The 21,106-nt window shown below is 39.3% G+C and overlaps 1 protein-coding gene across 2 annotated transcripts in view; it reads right to left on the bottom strand.

The window, feature by feature from the left end:
- LOC128892840 (mucin-17-like) overlaps positions 1-21,106 on the bottom strand; it is a 181,587-nt gene that overhangs the window by 114,571 nt on the left and 45,910 nt on the right. For both annotated transcript variants that reach the window (XM_054153408.1, XM_054153409.1), the window contains exon 2: positions 17,745-17,996. In XM_054153408.1, coding sequence (XP_054009383.1) covers positions 17,745-17,996 — 252 coding nt within the window. The remainder of the gene's footprint in view (positions 1-17,744; positions 17,997-21,106) is intronic.

The raw sequence follows: 21,106 nt of genomic DNA, 5'->3' as shown, positions 1-21,106 counted from the left end.
TCGAGAAGTTTAAGCGAGAACTGAATATGCTCGTTGCTATCGGTGGGGGGGAAGAACAAGAAGACCGATCCTCGACGAAGGACGAAGCGAGAGGGAAATTGAGAAGGACGATCAATGGGGAGGGATGGAGAGAGAGGGCGCGATCTGGAACACGGCAGAGGGAGAGAGAGAGAGAGAGAGAGAGAGAGAGAGAGAGAGAGAGAGAGAGAGAGAGAACGTGGCCAGAGACGGATAAACACGGAAAGCGAGAGGACAACAGCGACACAGAAGTTGAACGACGAAGAGGGACTTAAATAGTGTAATAAAGGAACAAAGAGGGAAAGAGGGGCAAGGGAACGAGACAGAAAGGGGAGGTGGAGAGGAAAGGAGGGGATATTAGGAAAGCGAGAGAGGTCTGCAGAGAGTCAGAGTGGGACAGATAAGAAGGCTAGAGGATAGAGCAGTGTCTCTCAAATTTTATTTTCTCGCAAATCCCTGTGATAAAGGAAAAGTTTTTCAAAAAACGTCCTACGATAGAATTAAATTCATATTTCTAACGGAAGTATTTGTTTAGTAATTCTATTGAAAACACGAGTGAAAACCTTGTAAGACTCTTCTTGACATTGATTCCAAACTATGAATTAATCAATTTCCGTTTCCCTATACATTAATTTTATCCTAACGAATGCCATTAGTTTTAGATATTGGGTTGTCCGGAAAGTTCATGCCTATTTTCAAGAAAATATCAAAGGTATATTCGAATTTTGATGTATATTTATTGAATTATATGTGTACCATTTGGTTCCACAACCTTTCCACCTGTTAAGGAATGTACACGTTTTATTTGTTTTCATCCATTCTGATATATACAGACCTGTACCGCCTACTAAAAATCGGCATGGACTTTCCAGACAGCCCAATAATTTGTACAATTTCTGTAGTCGATCCACACGACTCCACAAACATATTCCTCACTGATTTATAATGAATATTATCAAAAATATTCTTTTTACTTTGCTTTCAGGCAGAAGTTCAACAAGATTACTCCTCAAAGGAGCGAAATAAAAAATTGATGAATATAATAAGTGCAAATCGTTTATTAAGAAGTCCATAAAGAAACGTACATTTTTTAACAGCCTACGTTAAAAGGCCCCTTTTGTAAGAATGAGTATTACAGGAAGTAATTTTCCTTATTCTACAGTATAATATGCTTTTTGTACGTGTTCACACTGAGAAACGCTGAGCTACAAGATATAGCAGTGTTTCTCATGTGTCACCCTCCCACAAACTCTCCCCCAAAATCTCCAATGAGAAACAACATTTTACGAACCTCCCAGAGACGAATTAAATTATCATTTTTACGATATATTTTCGTTCAATAAAAATAATATATGGCGTAGAATTTGTTTGTTTTTTGTTGGCAGTCTGAGAAACACTGGGATAGAGAATCCCTTCTCATTCCCGGTTAGGGAGAGTCCATATACACACGGTTGCGGAGTTGGTCAAAGGTTACTATACAGGCAACGTGTGCGACTGTGTATTAGAATTATCCAATCCCACCCAAGCTATACAAGCTAAACACGTAATGTACAGTAGCGCACAAAATTACTTTCCCTCGTAGAACTTTGCGGTCTCGGCATGCATTTACGCGTCGACGAAGCTGATTGAAATTCAAATAACAACAACAATTTTGTCTTCGTGTAAAACAATCATTTAATAACCCGGGAAACTTTGTTTAATTATTTTTACAACGGTGGATGTGCTTGGATTAGCCTTGAACAGGGTTTAAAAATAAGGTCGAAAGGTCAACAGATGCCACGGCACGGTTGAAATTTAAATAAAAACTTCAACTCGTTCCAGTGGGTCTAATTAAAATTAATATTCACCTCGTTACGTATAATACCCGACGGAACAACAAAATAAATATTTGACGATTTTATCAAATCTCGAGAAAACTGCGTTAATTACTGTTTTTAATGAGCCACGAGTTAGTGAAATAATTATTAACTTTTGAACAGGGATGGAACACGATGTTTTAAAGCCGCGATTTCAACGTGTCAGATACTTTTCGTGCTCGTCAAATATTCAATTACCGTGCAGCAGCGACGTAAAAGCTACGCGAATGAACGTGGACGAGGCCATAAAGGAGGAGGGCCTCGAAGAAAGATGGCTGTAACTCTGCTCTGCGTCGGCCAACGGGCTGAATAGGCGACTTGACATAATATAAAATCGTTTTACCAAAGGGAAATATTTCAAGAAGAATTATCTTTGTATTCCCTGGCAGGGAGAATCGACTCGTCCCTCCCTCCTTTTCTTTCGTTTAATCAAAGTTCCTTCGTGAAGCAATTTCTCCTATTACTTCCCGACGACATTTTCGCGTACCCAACTTCTACAAAATCTATCGTACGATTAACTAACAAAATTTCGTATTTATAGTTACTTGGCTTCAACAGTATGACATCAATAGTGCTTATATTTAAAAAATATATATCGAAATGACCGATGCTAAAATTTGCATTAAATTATTGTTTCCTCGCTGTAGATATTCATAACCGTAGAGGAAGCAAAACGGAGGAAAGCAAAATGCACCAAAGTATAACGACGAAAATAAGTGAAGAAAATTGTTATGCATTATAGACTATATTATTTTCTCCGTCGTTTTCCACTTTTCTGCACTTCGCTTCCTCTGTATTTACTGTACGATATCACCAAATGTAGCATCGAGTATCGCGTACGTCATATCTCACGAATTTTACTTTTTTATTTCATTTAAAAGTCAAAGTAAAACGGACGTTCTCCGTCGATGTATACTAATTGATCGGTAACAAGAGGGCGGCAGGGTCGCGCGATTACGCGGGAATCGCGTGAAAAAGGAAGCGTGGAAAAGCGATTCGCGCCGTGCGGATCGGACGAAGAAAGTAAAAAAGAACACGACGAAAGTAACTCTTTTTTACTCGGCTGGCATTGTAGCATTCAGGAGGGCACTCTGTATTCGTCTAAGTAAACCAAGAACGAAAGCGTCGCCGACAACTGTCCGGCCCGCAAATCCCATACGGAACGGCTCGAGGAGGCCACGTGTTGGTGAGCAGGTAAACACGCACACAGTCGATCACAGGCCGTGTGAACGCGCCTTAAGCACCTGGCCGTGGACATCGGGACGGACACATACCGTTGGTTACGAAAATGCACCAACACAAACGGATTTGAACCTGTCGAGGGTTCGGGAACCCCCCCTGCCTGTTACCTGTACCGATTTAAAGGTTAATGTCGCGTCGAGGACCGATACCTTTTCCTCGATCATTTATCGTCATCTTCATCGATATTATTCGCGGGGCCGCGAATCATTTTTCTTCGTTTTTACCGACGGCGCGCGCCGGTTCACGATCGCAAACTTTCACCTTCGTTCGAGTTCGTTCGCTTTCGGTGATCTTCGCTACGGGATAATTAACGATTAACGGGCATTCAACCATTCCTAGTTTCTCGTGAATGAATTTATTCGAAATTGGCTACGAGTACTAGTATCTGCTATGTATTATTACATTATTATTGTCTCGCAATCTTTAGGTTTCTTATCTGGTCTTTACTGTAATTGTTTGATAAAGTAAACGGTTCTAATTTGATCGATTTAATTATAAACAATGACCCGTTCTTGGATCTCCTAATTTCCTTCCTAATTTCACCAGTTTAATTGTTTGCTATGGTAAACGTTGGCCTGTTTCTGATTCTCTTAGGTGTATAGGTGTCCTTAAGTGGAACGGATACGCAGAGGACGCCTGCAGCTGCCTGGTTATCAATGGGAATTGGCTCTTTAGCGTCTTGGTTATGGACATTGCGAAGAGGAGCGCGAAGGAGGATGAAACGCGCAGGTTCATAAGGAACGTGAGTGGAATAATCCTGAGGGAAAGGCTTGTTACACTCAGGATGCCATTGTGTAAACAGATTTCAAAGAAATTAATACGGTTAATAGCAAACAATGTACTCGTTTTGCGACTCGGATAAATTCCTCTTATTTAACAAATTTTAATTACGTCCTTTAGAAAGAAAGTCAAAACTCATTACAAGAAATTAAATATTAAAGAAGACTTTGATTTTTACTTTCTGACCTCTGAATACGGTATTTCTATTTCGTTTAGCTAGAGAGATTTTAGTGGCCCCTATTTTGGAGCGCAAAGGGTTAAAAGGGAACAGCGACTCGTCTGAAAGATTAAACAAGGAAAAAGGGGGCACACCTTGCAAGATTCGAGGATAACATCTTTCCTACTGTCCGTAATTTTTCGCGTTCGTTTCAGTCAGCCCTGAAATCGGTCTCTTTGATTACCCATCAGATTCCATTTTGTGCCATCGAGCGGGTTCCTCGGGTGCCCGAAGAAAAGCAATAAAACGGTATATAAGACGAGAGAACTGATGGTCATCACGAATTCGATCGACTACTTATTGGCCAATTTTTCTCCTGTCCCGTGTCCCAAGGGACAGTCGAAAGGGAGTGAAAATCAGGGCGGAATCTAATAGCAAAATTTAATATTTCGATAAATTAGCGGGCGTACTCAGCTGTCGAAGGCAAAATTCGAGATTTGTTTTCAAAGGAATTTTTGTTCGATGGGAACTTGGCATTTGATTAAAGAAAAAAAGAGCTAAACTGCTTCGAGAGGCTTCGATAATGTTTGGAAACCGCTGGAACAGAGGGTTAACGATCGACGATGAATTTCGTTGGTGGAATTAATCACAGCGACGAGCAGCCATTGATTTTTTTTTCACCCGTCACTCTAGTTAGCCGAAAGAAAAACTAATCAATTAATGCCGAACGTTGGAGCCATTAAACTGCGTCCACCAACTCCTGTCATAATCTATCTCACCTCCGGCCGGTTAAACTTGGCTAATAATTCGCCAGATTGGCGCCAGCAGTAGGCATGCGCAACAAAAACCAATAACACTGGGCTCTCTCCACTTACTCATACAGAGTGGCTCTACACCCTTGCGCTATAGCTTTCATTCGACACCCCCGTGGTCCACCCCCGTCGTCGTTTCACCGATTCCACCTCCTAACCCCACAAACCCCGCCAACCATGCGAACCACGTTGCAGCAACAACGTACTAACACCGTACCGCAAGAGATGGCAATAAACCTGACTCATGCTACAGGACGTACCATTTTCAAATTTGTCGAGGCATGTTATTAATCACCCACCCTCCTACCAAAACAGAAACATGGCAATTATTTAGAGCAATTTTTCAGACAATATTTATACGGGATATTCTAATACAGGGTGGGTCAAATACGTGTGACGAGCACTTAACACCTCGACGACCGGTTATTAATAGGCTATTAATAGGCTTCGTGCTAGCACATTCAAAATAAATTATGTATAGCCAGTCTCGAAGCTGTGAAGTAAGCTACATAGAGTAACTTTCACGAAAAAAAAAAAAAAAGAAATAAGGCATCATTCTTACGTTAAAAGATATCGATATTTGCAGCAAATAAATTCGTATTCTGTATCAAAAAATCTACCTATGAATTTGAAAAATCGGGTCACATGTAAGCAGGGAACAGTAATGTAATATAATTAACAGACTGCTGTATTATGTTACCTTCCACGTTCGAATATAGGTTACGGCAATCAATCTTCATTACGCTCGTTGCGCTTCCTCATCCATCAAACTTAACCGAATTTACCCTCGGTATTTTTACATACACGACAAAACCGACGCGTTAAAGTTATTAGTTCTTTCATTGAAAATTCGCGCTCGCCGCATTTCGCCCGTATTTTTCGGCCTTTCGACTCGTTTCGAAACTAATCAAAACTCGTCGCGGTCGGGTCTTCGACTCGACAAATCACATCTGTTCTACTTCTGTCTACGCTCGGAGCGGCTGATTCGACCGTTCGAATCGACTCCGATTCGCAAACAGTCCTCGGTTCGATTCCCATCTCTACGTGTGACAGTGTTCTAATATATCCACAGTGAGCACATGTCGCGTCAAATTCGCATAAATCAATTGGGACGCTTAATGGTCGGCTGGGATGCCGGAATTTACGTTTTTTATGAACACGACGAACTCACTCGATGCAGAGCCGCGCGCTTTCGTACAGGGTTATCCAAAATAGACTATAGGAAGTCTTTTTTAAATAAAATAGATACTCTTTTTAATTTTTTTTTTTTTTTTTTTTTTTTTAATTTAATTATCAGGTATTATCTATGACAATTATGCGTGAAAAACGATATCTGTCGAATGACCACCACGACCACGTTTACAGACATCGATTCGAAAATCAAAATTCTCGATAAAATTTTGGCATATTTGCTCGTTTTATTCACCAATTACCATTTCTAATGTTGTTTTTCAAGTCATGAATTGTTGCTGGTTTGCTGGCATAAACTTTACTTTTCAAATAACCCCAAAGAAAAAAAACCAATGGGGTGAAATCACACGATCGAAGTGGCCAATTCGCATCACCATTCCTTAAAATTAATCGACCATTGAATTTCGATCGCAATAAACCGAATATTTTCACGCGTTGTGTGTGGCGTAGCTCCGTCTTGTTGAAAATAAACATTGCTTACGTCGATTCCATTCAATTTCGGCCATAAACAATCAATAATCGTTTCATTATAACGTGCACCATTCACTGCAAGTGCATCTTCATTCCCGTTTTCGAAAAAGAATGGACCGATTACGCCTTTCGACAAAAATCCACACCAAACGGTAACTATTTTTGGATAAAGTGATTTTTCTTTAACGGCTCTTGGATTTTCATCTCCCCGTGTGCGACAATTTTGCTTATTGACGTGTCCATCCAATGCGAAGCGAGCTTCATCGCTGAGGATGATGTTGCGTGAAAACAATGGATCAAATTGAACGATGTTCTGACAACCAATTTGCGAAATTTCTGCGATGCAAATGGTCACGTTCTTTCAATTCTTGAGTTAATTGAATTTTGAAAGCATGCGAATGCAAATCTTTATGCAAAATTTGTCACAAACTGTCAAAAAAAAATGCTCAATTCTTAAGAACGACGTGGAATTGAAGTCGATGGATCATTGGCAACACTTTTACGAACAGCAGCAATGTTTTCATTCGATAGAACTGTTTTTGGTCTGCCAGACTTTCGTTTATCATGAACAGATCCAGTTTCATCAAATTTTTTAACCAAATTACTAATTGTTCCGATGGACGATTATGTACGTCGAAAAAATCACGTAATTTACGATGAGTATTTTTTATTGAACACTGGTTTTCAAAATAAATTTTAATTACTTTAACACGCTCTGCAATCGCATACGATTCCATAGTTAAAATTGTCTATCAGTGTAGGTTAGAAGTAAAAGAAAGTGACAACAAATAAACACGGCGTTTAATAGATGTTCTCGTTCAACATCTTAAAGGTACTTTTGGATAACCCTGTACGTGCCCGTATCGGTTAGCGCACGCATCGAATTAATTACCTATCTGTGATTATGGCATCGAATAACGTTTACGATAAGAAGGTACAGTATTGTCTCGAAATAAGCAACTCTGTCGGGCGTTGTGAATAATAATAATAATAATAATAATAGGAAAATTGATGTTCCGTATCATTACTCTATACTCATAATTGCAATAGAAAAATTCATATTCTATAATATCGAAATTAATGGCGCTAGTGTATAAAGTTTATTATACCACCGTGCGACAATTTGCATACAGAATGGAAACGTCGTGTTCTCTCCTGGATAAAAAGGGGGACCACAAAAACGCGTGAGAAGTATTTTTCGATGAAACGCAATGAAATACTCGTACCCGTTGTGTGCGTACGTTCGATCGCGGTGGAACGCACGCGAAACGCAACACTTTGTTCTCTTGTTATTCCCTTTGTCGTCCGTATTTATGATGCTCAACAATACCGCGACGCGTTGATCTTTTTTTTTTTTTTGTTCGGTTTGCTATATTCTCGCAATTTATCTTCTTTTTTTTTCCTTTTTGTCTCGTGCCACGCCGCCCTCCTCCCCCCCTCTCGCCTCTTCCTCGTTTCGACGGTAGGTCCGATTCGCGAACGTCGTGCGTCAATCGGCGGACAATGAAATTGAAAATAAAACGCGGCACGTTTCGCGAATTAAACGTTCGTCCGGGCGCGCGTTGCGTCATTTCGATGTCCGGCAAATGGAAATTTAATTTAACCAGGACGCCTCGAACTTGTTGCTGCGGTTCGGTTTTTTTCGTTCGCCGGTGAGAGAAAGGCTGAATCGAAATTCGAAATTACGCTGAAGAAATGCTACTTTATCCCGTTCGGACCTTTATTTTCGAATCGAAGAAGAGTTATTCTACGATGAATATTATATTATGTATCAACGAGGGAAATTCAGCAATTTAATACACGTCGAAGAATAAAGTTTACGCGGAACCTGATCACGGCGCCTCTTTCAATTGTGGACGAAAAACGGCTTTTTAAGAGCGGAAACGCGCCTTCGAAATATTTTGTGAAATTACAATTGGCGGATTCAGCGTTAAGCCAGTTTTCCCCATTCACGATAATATCGCGTCAATTCTTATGATGGTTTGTCGTAGCCCCTTCTCTAGTTGCTCGGTTATGTTTGCATCGAATTCTCGAAGTTACACGAACTCGCATATGCACTTCGTTTCGTGCTCGCGGTGGAAGGAGGGGGGGGGGGTCCACGTGGCTTGCATGATTTATTAGAAAATTACGAACGACTTCTTCCCTCCCACCGCTCGTTCTTCTTCTTCTCCGACCGAGTCCTCGCCCGAACACGCGCGCACACGTACGTTGCCACGTCAGAATAATTCAATGTTCTAAATAAAACTCGCGGAATTCGCGTGCACGCGCGGTTGTTGTTCGTGTGGTGTTCGAGAACCATGGGGAATCGGGTGAACGTACCCTAAAGCCCAGCTCACACTATGCTATTTGCTTCCGAGCATCGTTTTCTCGAGCCAGAAGGCAATTCTAAACGATAATGGTAATGGAACGTGGAATAGATTAATTAGCGCGTTGAAGTATTGATATTAACGCTCTTATCAAAGTTGCGTGGTGAAAATTCGGTGTTCTGGCTCGCTGACTTAGGGATAATGATATCAAGATACTCTAATTTCTTAAAAAATTGATTTCTTTTGTTTTCTTTTTTGTTGGGTGAAAGATTGAACCGCCGAGAATCATCTACATTTTCCAAACGTAAAAAGGGAGGATTGTAGAAGACGGAGAGGAGTTTGTTACGTGGTTGCATGAATAAGAATTTCTTCATTACGCCGGATTTACAGTGGACCCGTCGCGGGAAAACGCTGAAAACGAGGAAATCAACGACGCACACAAACACGCGCGCGAATCCACGCGAAATACAGTCGTGCGTATGTACGTACACACGAAAAGAAAAGGGTAGTCGTCGCGGTAGAGCGGTGGGGGGGGTGGGGGTGGGGGTGGGGGTGTGCGCTTATCGCCTCGGTCCCTTTTCGCGTTTCTATTTTGCAACGCCGTTTATACGCGAGCGAGTCAAGAAATAGTCCGTAATTGTCGCTTTCTTTTACAACTCGCTGCGAGGAAATAAAATGAAATCAGAGCTGGATGGATGGATGGATGGATGGATGGATGGAAAGCGACCCCGTAAGGGAGCACAGAGAGGGATAAAGTGCGCAGGGAGTTGAAAGGATGCAAAAGAGAGCTGGGTAATTGCATGTTCTCATCCGGTCGATCCTTTTGTCTTTCGTTGCCAAATCGCTTCGGCGACACGTTTCACCCCCACCCCTTCCCTCGTTACTCACATTTCCTCAAAGATTAACAACATTTTTGTCGAAACAGAAACTTCAAGCTTTCTCGATAATCATTTCTTTAATAGAACATCAATTTTCTTATTATTACTATGGATATAGAATAAGAATATAAAAAATGAATTTTTCTGCCCCCCTCTAGCTCGGGTACCTCGGGGTTGCTAAGCCCGTACTGTAGCAGTATATTCGCATACTACAGCCCCTGAGGGCAATTATTGATATAGAATAATACTATAGAAAATCAATTTCTATTATAATAGCGAAAACTATAATTGCCACATTCCTTGAAGTATAATAATATCTAATTCTACAGACTGGATCGACTAATAACGACAGTCCTGTCTAAGAGACGTTACCCCCAGCACTCCTTGGAACTGCTCACCTCGAATCAAGCAAGTGAACCTCGAGTTAACGTTTCAGAATCATGACTTGAATCCAAGGCAGCGCTTCTTAGACGAGATTCGAGGTAAATGCATGCCAAGAGTGCCAGTATCGATAGAAGTTACCACGGTGTAATTTTGTAAATTATTTGTAAAATTGTACGGCGGCACGAAGAAATATTGTAACGGATGTCGGTATTCATCCGTGAGTAAAGCGAATAAACGGGCTGGTTTTATCCTCGATCGATTATTCGAATAAAATTCTGCAATCTCCGATAAAAAGACATCGTCGATCGGTCGCGTGTACCTACGAAATAGAGAGGAGTGGAAAATATTATGCGGGCGATTTATCGCGATTCGACTCTGTCGCGTGTAATTGACGTGATCGATGAACGCAGCGGTGAATAATCGAAAGGCTCGATTCATCTTGGAACTATCGAGGAACAATGTTTATCCGACAGCTGCAGGACGTCCCGGTTTTAATTTATTCCGAGGGCCACAAAGGGCTGCCCGTTCCCTCGACCCATTCTCTGAATTATATCCAGAATAGTTTCCAGGCTAGACAACGTCAAATATCTGTTTTCGAACGCGTTTATAAACCGTCCTTGTTATTCCATTCGCCGTTGACTATTACGGTTAACAAACTTTAATCTCTTTAACATTAATTTCTACATTTTTCAAGTAAATCAAAAGAGTCTCGATTTTATTAAATTTTCTCTCTTGTTTCTTCGATATTAATTTCTACATTTTCGAGATAATTTCTGATTCGATATTTTATTTTATTTGGGAATTCGTTAAACGCTAATAGTCTCCGGGATCGAGATTTCCATTTATCAGAGAAATTACGGGAAATAGTACAGAACAGCAAGTTTTCTCTCTTAAACGCGTTAGAGCAATTAGGCGAAGCGCATTAATGACGAGCAATTAGTTTAATGTCTCTCGAGAGCAAACTCCACATGTTCAAGAAATTATTTATAGATTTTTCGACGATGTTGAAACGATGAGGAATACACGTATATGCATAGAAAAAGTTGCACGAATATTTATGGTATTTGTACAACCTTTAAATGTGATTGAAAAATCGGATTGAAACAGCAAGGAAAACGCATACAAGGATGCAAAACTTGCATGGACGTTTGTAGCGTTTTGTATAACCTTTAAAAGCGTGTTTCGTTAATTAATTCCTTAATTAATTACGGCAAATTAGAAATTTCCAAGAAACTTTCGACAGTGTCGAAATAACGAGGAAAACGCGTACATGGTTGGAAAAGTTGCACGAATGTTTATGGTATTTGTATAACCTTTAAATGCGACAAGCGGATTTCCTTAATTAATTGAATCCACGTTGACGCGAAACGTGCATCAACAGCGACGAGAGACGGATCGATTGCTCGTCTGAGCGTTCGCGCGTACGTGTGCGGTGTTTCATAAAACTAACATTTAAACCGAAGAATGCATTATTCATTACGTCATTTCTGCGGACAGTATTAGAACGTAACCTTGCCGAGCTCGCGGACACTTATTTCTACATACACTCACTGTACAATAGAATGTTGCTTCGAAAACTCGACTCGAGAAACACGTAAACAACATATTCTTTCATGTGATCATTTATCGTCGCAACAAATGACGAAATGCACTCAAGAATGTAAAATTACCATCTCCGAGGCACGTGATTCAAAAGAATGACTTTTTCAGCTTTCGAAATCAAATAACATATTCTTCTTTTTATTAAGAAACTGTGGAAAAGACGAGAGAATTTTCGACCTACCTAATCTCAAAGAGATTTAAACGTTTCGATGTTCAAAGTCGATTGTTCCTAAATGGCACAGATATGGTTTACGCGAAAACAATTATTTTATGCCAAGAAAGAATAACAGGCAGTGGATAGCCATAATAAAAATATGCTTGCATCGACCAAACATGGTTTTTTCACCAAACATTTATCCAACTCGCTTTTAAAGTCGACATTTAACATCGAAACAGTTCAATCATAAATCAATTTTTTCTTCGTTTATAAGCATGTCAAATTTGACAATATTTAACGAATCTACCGAGGAAACTAAGACAAAAATAACGATATTCTTTTTCAAAGAAACGTCTCTGTTTCCAGGACAAAAATTATATATTCTTCACATCGGTTTTTTGTTCCTCGAATAGCTTTTCTCGAAACGAAGCGCCATTTTTCTTCGTTACAATGACGTTTTCCTAGCTCGGGGAGACAAAAGAGCAATTTTAACCGCTTTTTTGCCAAGCCCCTCTATTCGTGTTCCAATTTTGACGAATATAATCGTTTACACGCGTTGTATTTTTAGCTTTGCAAATGGAAAAAGACCATTACCGCCATTATACTGCTATTCCGAAATACTTATACTGTTTCAAATGAAATAGATAAAACAATAAATCTCCATTTTACACCGAGATATCGTTGGATCGTTTGCTCGTCAAAGTTTCTTTTTTAACGATGGAAACAAATTTAATTTAGGTAGCAGGTTTGACCTACTTTAAACCTATTACTTCATTCTAGTTTACTTGCGACTTTTCAGGGTTAAATTTAATAGCTGCCTATCGTTGAATCTCGACCTCTACGATAAAAATATATTAGCTGTTGATCTTGAAAGTGGGGCAAGTCCGTTTTGCGAGCAAAATTAGTTAAAGCTAAAGTTTATTTCGAATCTTACCACAATATCTTCTAAGATCAATTTACTAGTAATTTGTTTAGTCAACGACTGAAGAAGAAGACTTCTTTATTCTAATAATAATAATTATGGTGGTTGACAGCACCATCGACCTGAAATATCGAACTAATCCCTTGCAAAGTTGTTCGCAGAAAAAGAAATTTGGCTCATAGAAGGTTAAAACGTTTGTTTACGTTCCTAATAGTGAAGCTTCTTATTTCCTTCACGAACCACTCAATTGAGAGCCTTTTATCGAAATCACGAAACTCTCCGAGCTCTTCTTAGGAAACTTCGTGGACAGGAAGTTAACGAGAGGTGTATGCAAACCAGGAGCACGTTTAAGGAAAGGGGTTGGGTGAGTGGGGTTAATAAAGACGAGGCTGCAAAGTAGAGGAAGGCAGATGTAAAAATGCTCGTCGAGGGGGTCGGAAGGACACGGAGCAATCCCTCGGTGGATTGTTAGGGTGGATTTCGGGGTCTGGCTGTTCCTGCTATCGGTACATTGTCAATTAAGCACACCCCCTTCGCTCGTCATTTTCACTGTTTACAGACCGGTTAGCTCGAAGGGAGGCGCCATTGCACGCGAGAAATGGATTCTGTTTCTCGCCTAATGTCCCAGAATTTGATTTTCCACCGGCTATCTCCTCAATTATTTCGCCTAATCAGGTGCCGTGCTATTTGCCGCCCTCCCCCAGGGGACGTCCAAAATACAATCGAATTTCTATCAACGGTTTATCTATTGGATACTTATAACTTCTAAGCTACTCAACTACAAATGAAAGGAAAATTACTACAATCAACTATAAACGATGCTGAAACACGTGGAAACAACGAATTTGAGATATCTCAAGGTCGAATGCGGGTCATTTCTTCAATTTTTTAAATTGATTAATTGATGAAACTATACAAACAAAACTATTGTTACTATTGTGAACTACAAATGAAATACTATCATTTTCCCTAAAGAAAGTTAATGGTAATGTAATACACGGATGTGTTTGTCAAACAAGCAAGTAATATCGAGAAGAACGGACTTTAAGGAAACAAGTTAGTCAAGTTTAGGTTGGTTGAAGAGTGCATGCGCGAATTATCGCTGCGCGTTTTACGTTCGTTCTATTTATTATCCCGCGCAACGAGCAAAAGAAACGAAATTAATATTTGCAGAAGACGGAAAACGAGTTACAAGAATGCAGCTCCGGAGTTTCAGTGGAACTCCCGACGAAAGAGGGGCAAAAAATATAATGAGAATGCAAATACGGTTTTTGAATGAAAGCCAGCAACTATGAAAACTGCGGTAACAACATACAGATACGCTTCTGCCGCGTTTTCCTTTCCTTCTCTTCCGTAATAAATTGCGTCAAGAGCTCCGCGCGAGCGCGATATGTACTTTCTTAAATCTCGACAAATTCCACGATATCAATTCCTCGTTTTTGTTCGACAAGGAACTGGAATTTCGAAATTTATCATCGCTTTCGAGTGTAAGTAAAATGCAACGTGACCTGATGTACGAAAGCACGAAGAGAATTTAAGCGACGAAGAGATTGGGACTCTTCGCGCAGAGAACAAAAAATTCAACAAAAATAAGAATTTATTTTGTCTTTCAAATATTACTATATGAATTTTACTTTGGATTTTCTTTTTATATTTTTGCATATTGCGTGCATTCTTACGCATTTAAATTTCCTATAAAAATATAGAATACAAAGCACGAAGAGAATTTAATTTAATTTAATTAAAATTCTAGTACGCAGGTATTTTCGTTACAATGAATAGACTGAGGCTTTTAGCGCAAAGTAAAATCTTTGCAAACGTGCCTAAAATTCAATCCAACTTCAAATTTATTTTACTTTCTTCTGCATTCAAATCTCCTATAAAAATATTCGCGATCTAATAACGAAATTACTGTGTCGAAATGAATGTTCAAAAAAAAAAAAACAAAACAAAAAAAAGTTTTCTAAAACTGTACTTTTTATGCAAGAAATTAAAAAAATTCTAGTACTTTTGGGTGTTTCGGAAAATTATTATTCGCAGAGGTAGAATTAATATTGCAGCGTAATTTAATCGGTAGAAAATTTGTTGCGACGTAGAAATACTGTGTTTTACGGACGCGTCGCGAAATTCCACGAATTTTTCAACTCTGTTCGTTGTTCCCCGTTTGTTCGGCTCGTCCCAATTGATTCGCTGCTTTCTCGTCGATTTAATGCGCCTGCATTTTTCGTCGGCTATGCGGCATTTTGTTTATGGACGGGCATAAATTTGTAATTATCGACTGATTTACGTCGCTTTATTGCGAAATTTATCGCGCGCACGAACGGCCGAGCGAAGGCTGCGAATTTTTATTCAACTCGCGCTTAATGCGAACAAATTATTCATCGGGTAATATTCTTTTTGGTCTATGCGCAATACGCGTAATCGATAAACCGAGATTATCTACAAATATACAATTGTTACTTCTTAGGTGGAGAAATGAATTCTGCGCGTTTACGATTATATATTTACAACGAGTTTCGGTCTCGCGGATACCATAACGGGAATTTATACTTTCGTCTTTTCGACTTTCTCGTTGCACGTTAACCATGAAATCACGAGGCCAGACATAGAATTCCGTAATTAATATCGGCCAGATGGGAAGCTACGAGCGACGAGGAGACCCGAGGAATCAAAAGCGAGCTCACAAAAGGAAACGGTCGTTAAAGAAGGAGCCATTAGCATGTCGTTAGCATAATACAAGGTGAATTTGATTCCGAGTACACGAATGTGCCTCCAACAGTATCGTGGTCGCGGTAATCGCGTTATTATAAGACAGGATTAATTCTGGTTCAACTTGTGCTTTCGCTGAAGATGGGACCGAGTTGAATGCGAATCGCTTAAATAGACGATCGCTGTCCAATATTCATACGCGGCCCGTGAAAATAAATCCCGACGTCTTGGAAGAACTTTGAAAAGTCTAAATTATTCATACGCTAACCCAATCGTCGACTGCTTCCAATATGAAAATATGTCTCGTACGCGTCGTTGAAAAAATTCATAACTAAATCACTTTCGAAAGTAGATATTTAATTTATCGCGTCGTGAACTTTTTTTTGTCAACACATACATCGATTCTATGACGGGTCTCAGAGTATCTTGTACGCGGATTTCATGTTTTTCTTTCCTGTAATTTGCCCCTGATACGCCTAGATTGCCACTCGAGTATTCATTATCTGATGATTCACTATCCATTCGCTATTATCATTTATTTTTGTCCCACGCTATGTATCGAAAGTTGTACAGTGCCTAATGATAACATTTATCCCTCGAACGACTGCTTATAAATTCTAGACTACTTTGTACAGTAATTTTTAATTGCGCGAGAAGCCTAATTACCCTTTGACTGGGAAGAGCGTATATATATATCTCGAGAAATGGACTCGGAGAAATGTTTGTACATTGTGAACCAATTTTTAAAAAATATTACCTTACAGGGGACGATAAGACGAAACTTTTTTATATTTGCAGTTTACTTATAGGACGCTTAGTTTCGAAAATAAAAACTGAAAAGTCAGAAGATCGTTGCGAAAGTTGAATTTCAAGAAAAAGGTCTTCCAAGTTTTTAATTTTTATTTTCGAAACTAAACGTTCCATGAACAAACTGTAAATACAAAAAAGTTTCGTCATATCATTCCCTATAAGGAGATATTTTTTAACTTTCATTCTCACCATTTGCCTATATTTATTCTTCTTATTTAAAAATATCCAACTATTTTGGATTGATACGATAAGTCTTGGCCGTAACAATTTTAATCCAGAAAGGTCAAAGTTCTCGAGAGTTGTTCGTCGAAAATAAAAATCTTGCTGTGCAAACACGAATAGTCGAGCGCTGCAAACCGTGGACAAAAGAGGGGAATGGACGCTAATGAAAGTCGAATGCACGTCACGTTTCGAATCTTATCCGATTGGAGGACGAGTGACCCTGTGAGCCGTCTCGTAATTTTGGGACCGACTAACAGAGACGGGTAGAATTTTATTCGAAAGCGATAGATAACGAATAAAACCAATCCACAGATACGCGATCGATCCTACAGCATTTTCCTATCAAAATTCGTATTTTCATTTGCCATAAACTACATTCGCAGTCTAATCGTAACTTTCATATTTAATCATTTTTTAAATATATAATTTTGCCTCTATGTTTACCACGGTACGATTTATTTACAAGATCTAGCGTCGAGACGTGTAGCATTCGGAATAATAACGTTCGCTCTGGCAAATTATGGTTTTAATTTGTCTAATATTTTTGTTGTTTGTTCAAAATCTTTATCCATGTAAAAATTTCGCCTATCCGCGTCGAGGGGAAAATCCTTTCGACTCGAGCGAAGAGAACACGCGTCGCGGCGCGAGATTTTCGTCGATGAAACGCCCGAGGAGAGTGGAAAAAACAGAATGTAAAACCGGTTTGCGACCATCGAAAGAGCGTTTCCTTGTCGCGAAATGACGCGTTCGCGTATTCGCGAGCGATTATCGGTCTGAATTACAATTCGGATCCGCGGAGCTTCGAGCCAGAGATAAACACTAGCTTTTTATTCCAACAACAGCTGACTAATGAAACCAATGCTTAACGAATCATTCGCGACGTTTACTCTATCAAACATTTGCACGAATACTACACTCTCGTTCGTTCGCCGTGAAATGAAATTTCTATAGAATATTCAATAGAATCTCTTCGTAATATATGTATACAGGGTGTTCCAAGTAACATTTAAGATTTACATGTATAAGCTTCACGCTTGTACTGTAAAATTCCCCTTTCGTTTGGATTGCAATTTATATCGAAATCTTAAAAAAAATTCGTGAATTCTGGCTACAACAAAGTTGCGAGCTTTCCGAGTCTCGATTGAAAAAGGAACGCGTTCGGAAAAGCTAATAATCCATGGTCGAAAGAGGGATCAGATGAGCGAGATAAAAGTTAAAAGGACTCACCTCTCCGTGCATGTCCCTTCGACCGTCCGGGGTGTTCTCCGGCAAGAAGTACAGCCGTAAAGATGCCAGAGGTTGATTCGGTCCGCGGCTGTCCATCCACAGCAGCTGTAGCTCCCCGATGCTGACGAGGTCGGCATCGCTCCAGAGTTTCGTCAGGAAGAAGCTCCCCAGACGCAGTACACGACCGTTTCCAACCCTAACCGCTTTGTAAAACGTGTACGGGCCGTGGCTGAAGCAAGCACCGCCCAGTAACTGCAACGATACAAACAGCTTCGTTCCATTAGCTGAAAGACGACTGTCTTCGTAACACGGTTTCATGGTACATACAGTTTCATCATGTTCAATCGATTTTTCACGAACGTCTCTCTCACGAAATTTTTATACATGATATTCGTTCATCCGAACATCGAGTTTCAGCAATTTCTTGGCGAAAAAATTCTCCCGAAGGTTTCCCGCGAAAGATACTCGGCGATAAGAAATTTAATCCATCTCCTCTGATTCGCTTTTCGCCCGCAAAACTGAGAGCTTTTACCGGAATGGTATTTTCAGAAATCAGCGAGACACGGGATCGAAAATATATTACCTACGAAACGTCTAGACGGCAATTTTTTTAAATTTACTTTTTCATTTGGTTAAGTACTTCTTTCTCGGAGGGTAACGCGACGCTTCGATCGCCAGGTATCGTTTAATTAAATTACACGGAATATTCGGCGCTCGGTCGCGTTACGGCGAAACGCGCGAACAGAAGAAATTGACCTCTGCGGTATCTCCGTGAAACAAGTCTCAAAGAAAGTCAAATTGTATCCCGTAATGTGTCGTACAAGATTAGATAGCATTATCTAATAATAACTGTATATATATATATATATGACATAAGTGATAAAAATAACGTAAACGCGTATGTTTATATAATGCCATGGTTCCTCTGTGCTCGTCAATTTTGCATGCAATCTCTTCGATAAGAACAAAAGGTATATTTTGCGGTACGGTTTAAACAAACAACGATATAAAGAAAAATGAAACAGGAAAACATTCGTAAATAGTCGTGTACGTTGATAGGTTCGGTAGCATTTCAATTACAGAATTAAATATTCGACAAGGAATAATTAAAAATGTAATAATTTATTCGCCAGTAATTCGTACTCCTAATTTAACTCTGCGAGCTTCGCCGAGGAACCTTGAGCTCGTTTAGGAGACTGAATGGAGAACGATAACACAACCTGTTTATATTCAAACAACGTAGAGAGCGAAACGTATGCGAAGTGATACATTTTCTAGGGTTACGAAATGATCGCGCAGCGCGCCACGCGAGTTCCCGATCGTTTGCGAATGAAACGTAAGTTTCGAATAAAATTGATAGTAATTCACGCTCGACCTTGATCTCTGCTGAACCCTCGGTTGAATGGGTATTCGGTACACGCTTCGTACAAATTTTATTCTGCTTTCGAGTCGCGGCGTGGATCATCCATGTCGCCGCGTTTATTTTTATCCAGGGTGACATTTAAAAATGTGCTTCCCGAACGAACCGTGGTCGGATAAGGACGGATTTCTCTTTTATCGAGCCGAATCGTACGTGCCGATCAGGAACGCTTGACGATTTTAATTTACATTCGGAGCTTTTCTGATATATCCACTAATCTCTGAACGCGTAGTGCGATAAAATTTATTCGAGAGGTGCAAAACGAATTAATGTAGATAATTAAGTACCGTTTTAAATACTATGTAAGGATAACTGTGGCTTTGTGCGAGAAATTTGAAACAAATTTTTATTTCTTTTTTTCTTGTATATATTATTATATCCGTGTTGGAAGTAGCTCGGTAATCGTGGACCGAAACTGTACGGCGCATAATTTTTAATCGTACTTCGAGTCATTATTCGATTAAACGAGTCGTTTGCTATCGTACGGGAAACGCGAAAGAAAAAAATTCGATAAACGAAGAAGCGTAAGCAATTATCGACCAGCCACGCTAATCTAAAAATAACAATGTAATAGAAAGAATGCTTGAAAAAGTAAATATGTACGTATTTGTAATACAAGTGGGCGCGATAGAAATAATTGTCTGCTGTTAAATAATACGCTTACGTAACGAACCAGTAGTACCCACTACGCGACTGAATGTTTCGTATCTATTAATATTTTTTCGTTTTCTTTTCGAATAACATAACGCTTTGGAAATGTATTTAATGAACGATACATTTACGTAACGAACCAGTAGGCACCGCGTGATCGAATGTTTCGTATCTACTATTTTAAATTTACATTTAAATAACGTAGCGCTATGCAAACATATTTATGAATCGTTAGGTCGTCAAAGAAGGCTGATATCAAGCTCGCGGAGTGTGTTATGAGTTTTTATTATTGGCCTGGGAGGGATAGCGGCTGTTGACGCTTGTTTACCAGGAAACAAAGGTGTTTGTTGGTAAACGGTGTTTCAAGAAGCACAGTGTTACGAATGAGTCCCCGCTGGCATAGGATGTGAGTCACCTAACAACTTGTTTCACTTGACGAACATCCATAAAACCGAACCGACGGCTCGCAAATAAGCATGCTCTCAACACCAGCCATAAGAGTGCTTTTCAACTCTTTCGCTGACGACGGACGTTGCCTTATTTTTGTTCGCTCGCTTTCATGTAAAAATAACGACCGATAACTGCTCACCGCAGGACCACTAGCAATGAACGCTTCTTTGACGATCCTGCCCCCACAGCCCCAATTTCTTCCTTGGAAATATTTAAATTCGAGTGTGGCCAACGTTCTCATTTAGATTAAAAATGTATGAAGTTTTCAATCGCGAAAGAAAGGTGTTTCTTTCGATCGATCTTTTTGTATTTTCGATGATATTAAATTACACGATTGTATAGTACTGAATGAGGTATAGAATTTTACTGAATTACGGAATGATATTATATTGTATAAAATTTAGTGTTTATAATTTACAATGAAAGAGAGAACTGGAGCGAATCGTAGAATGAAGTTATGGAATTGTATTATTTAGGATGAACTGAATGAATCTGACTAAATTATAGAACGCAATTGTATAATTTATAATTTACAATCTGTAATTTGGAATCAATTATAGAATTGTATTATTTATGACGAAATGAATGAATCTGACTAAATTATAGAATGGAATTATATAATTTATAATTTACGATTTAGAATGAAATATGGAATCTAACTGAATCGATTGAAATTATATAATTATATATATTTTACAATCTCTAATTTGGAATCAATTATAGAATTGTATTACTTAGGATGAAATGTATGAATCTGACTAAATCATAGAATGAAATATAGAATCTGACTGAATCGATTGAAATTATATAATTATATATTTTACAATCTCTAATTTGGAAT

Source organism: Hylaeus anthracinus, unplaced genomic scaffold, assembly GCF_026225885.1.
Source record: "Hylaeus anthracinus isolate JK02 unplaced genomic scaffold, UHH_iyHylAnth1.0_haploid 2, whole genome shotgun sequence".
NCBI classification, from domain to species: Eukaryota; Metazoa; Arthropoda; class Insecta; order Hymenoptera; family Colletidae; genus Hylaeus; species Hylaeus anthracinus.
The sequence above is the reverse complement of the archived record's forward strand: the minus strand, read 5'-3'. Positions and strand labels throughout refer to the sequence as shown.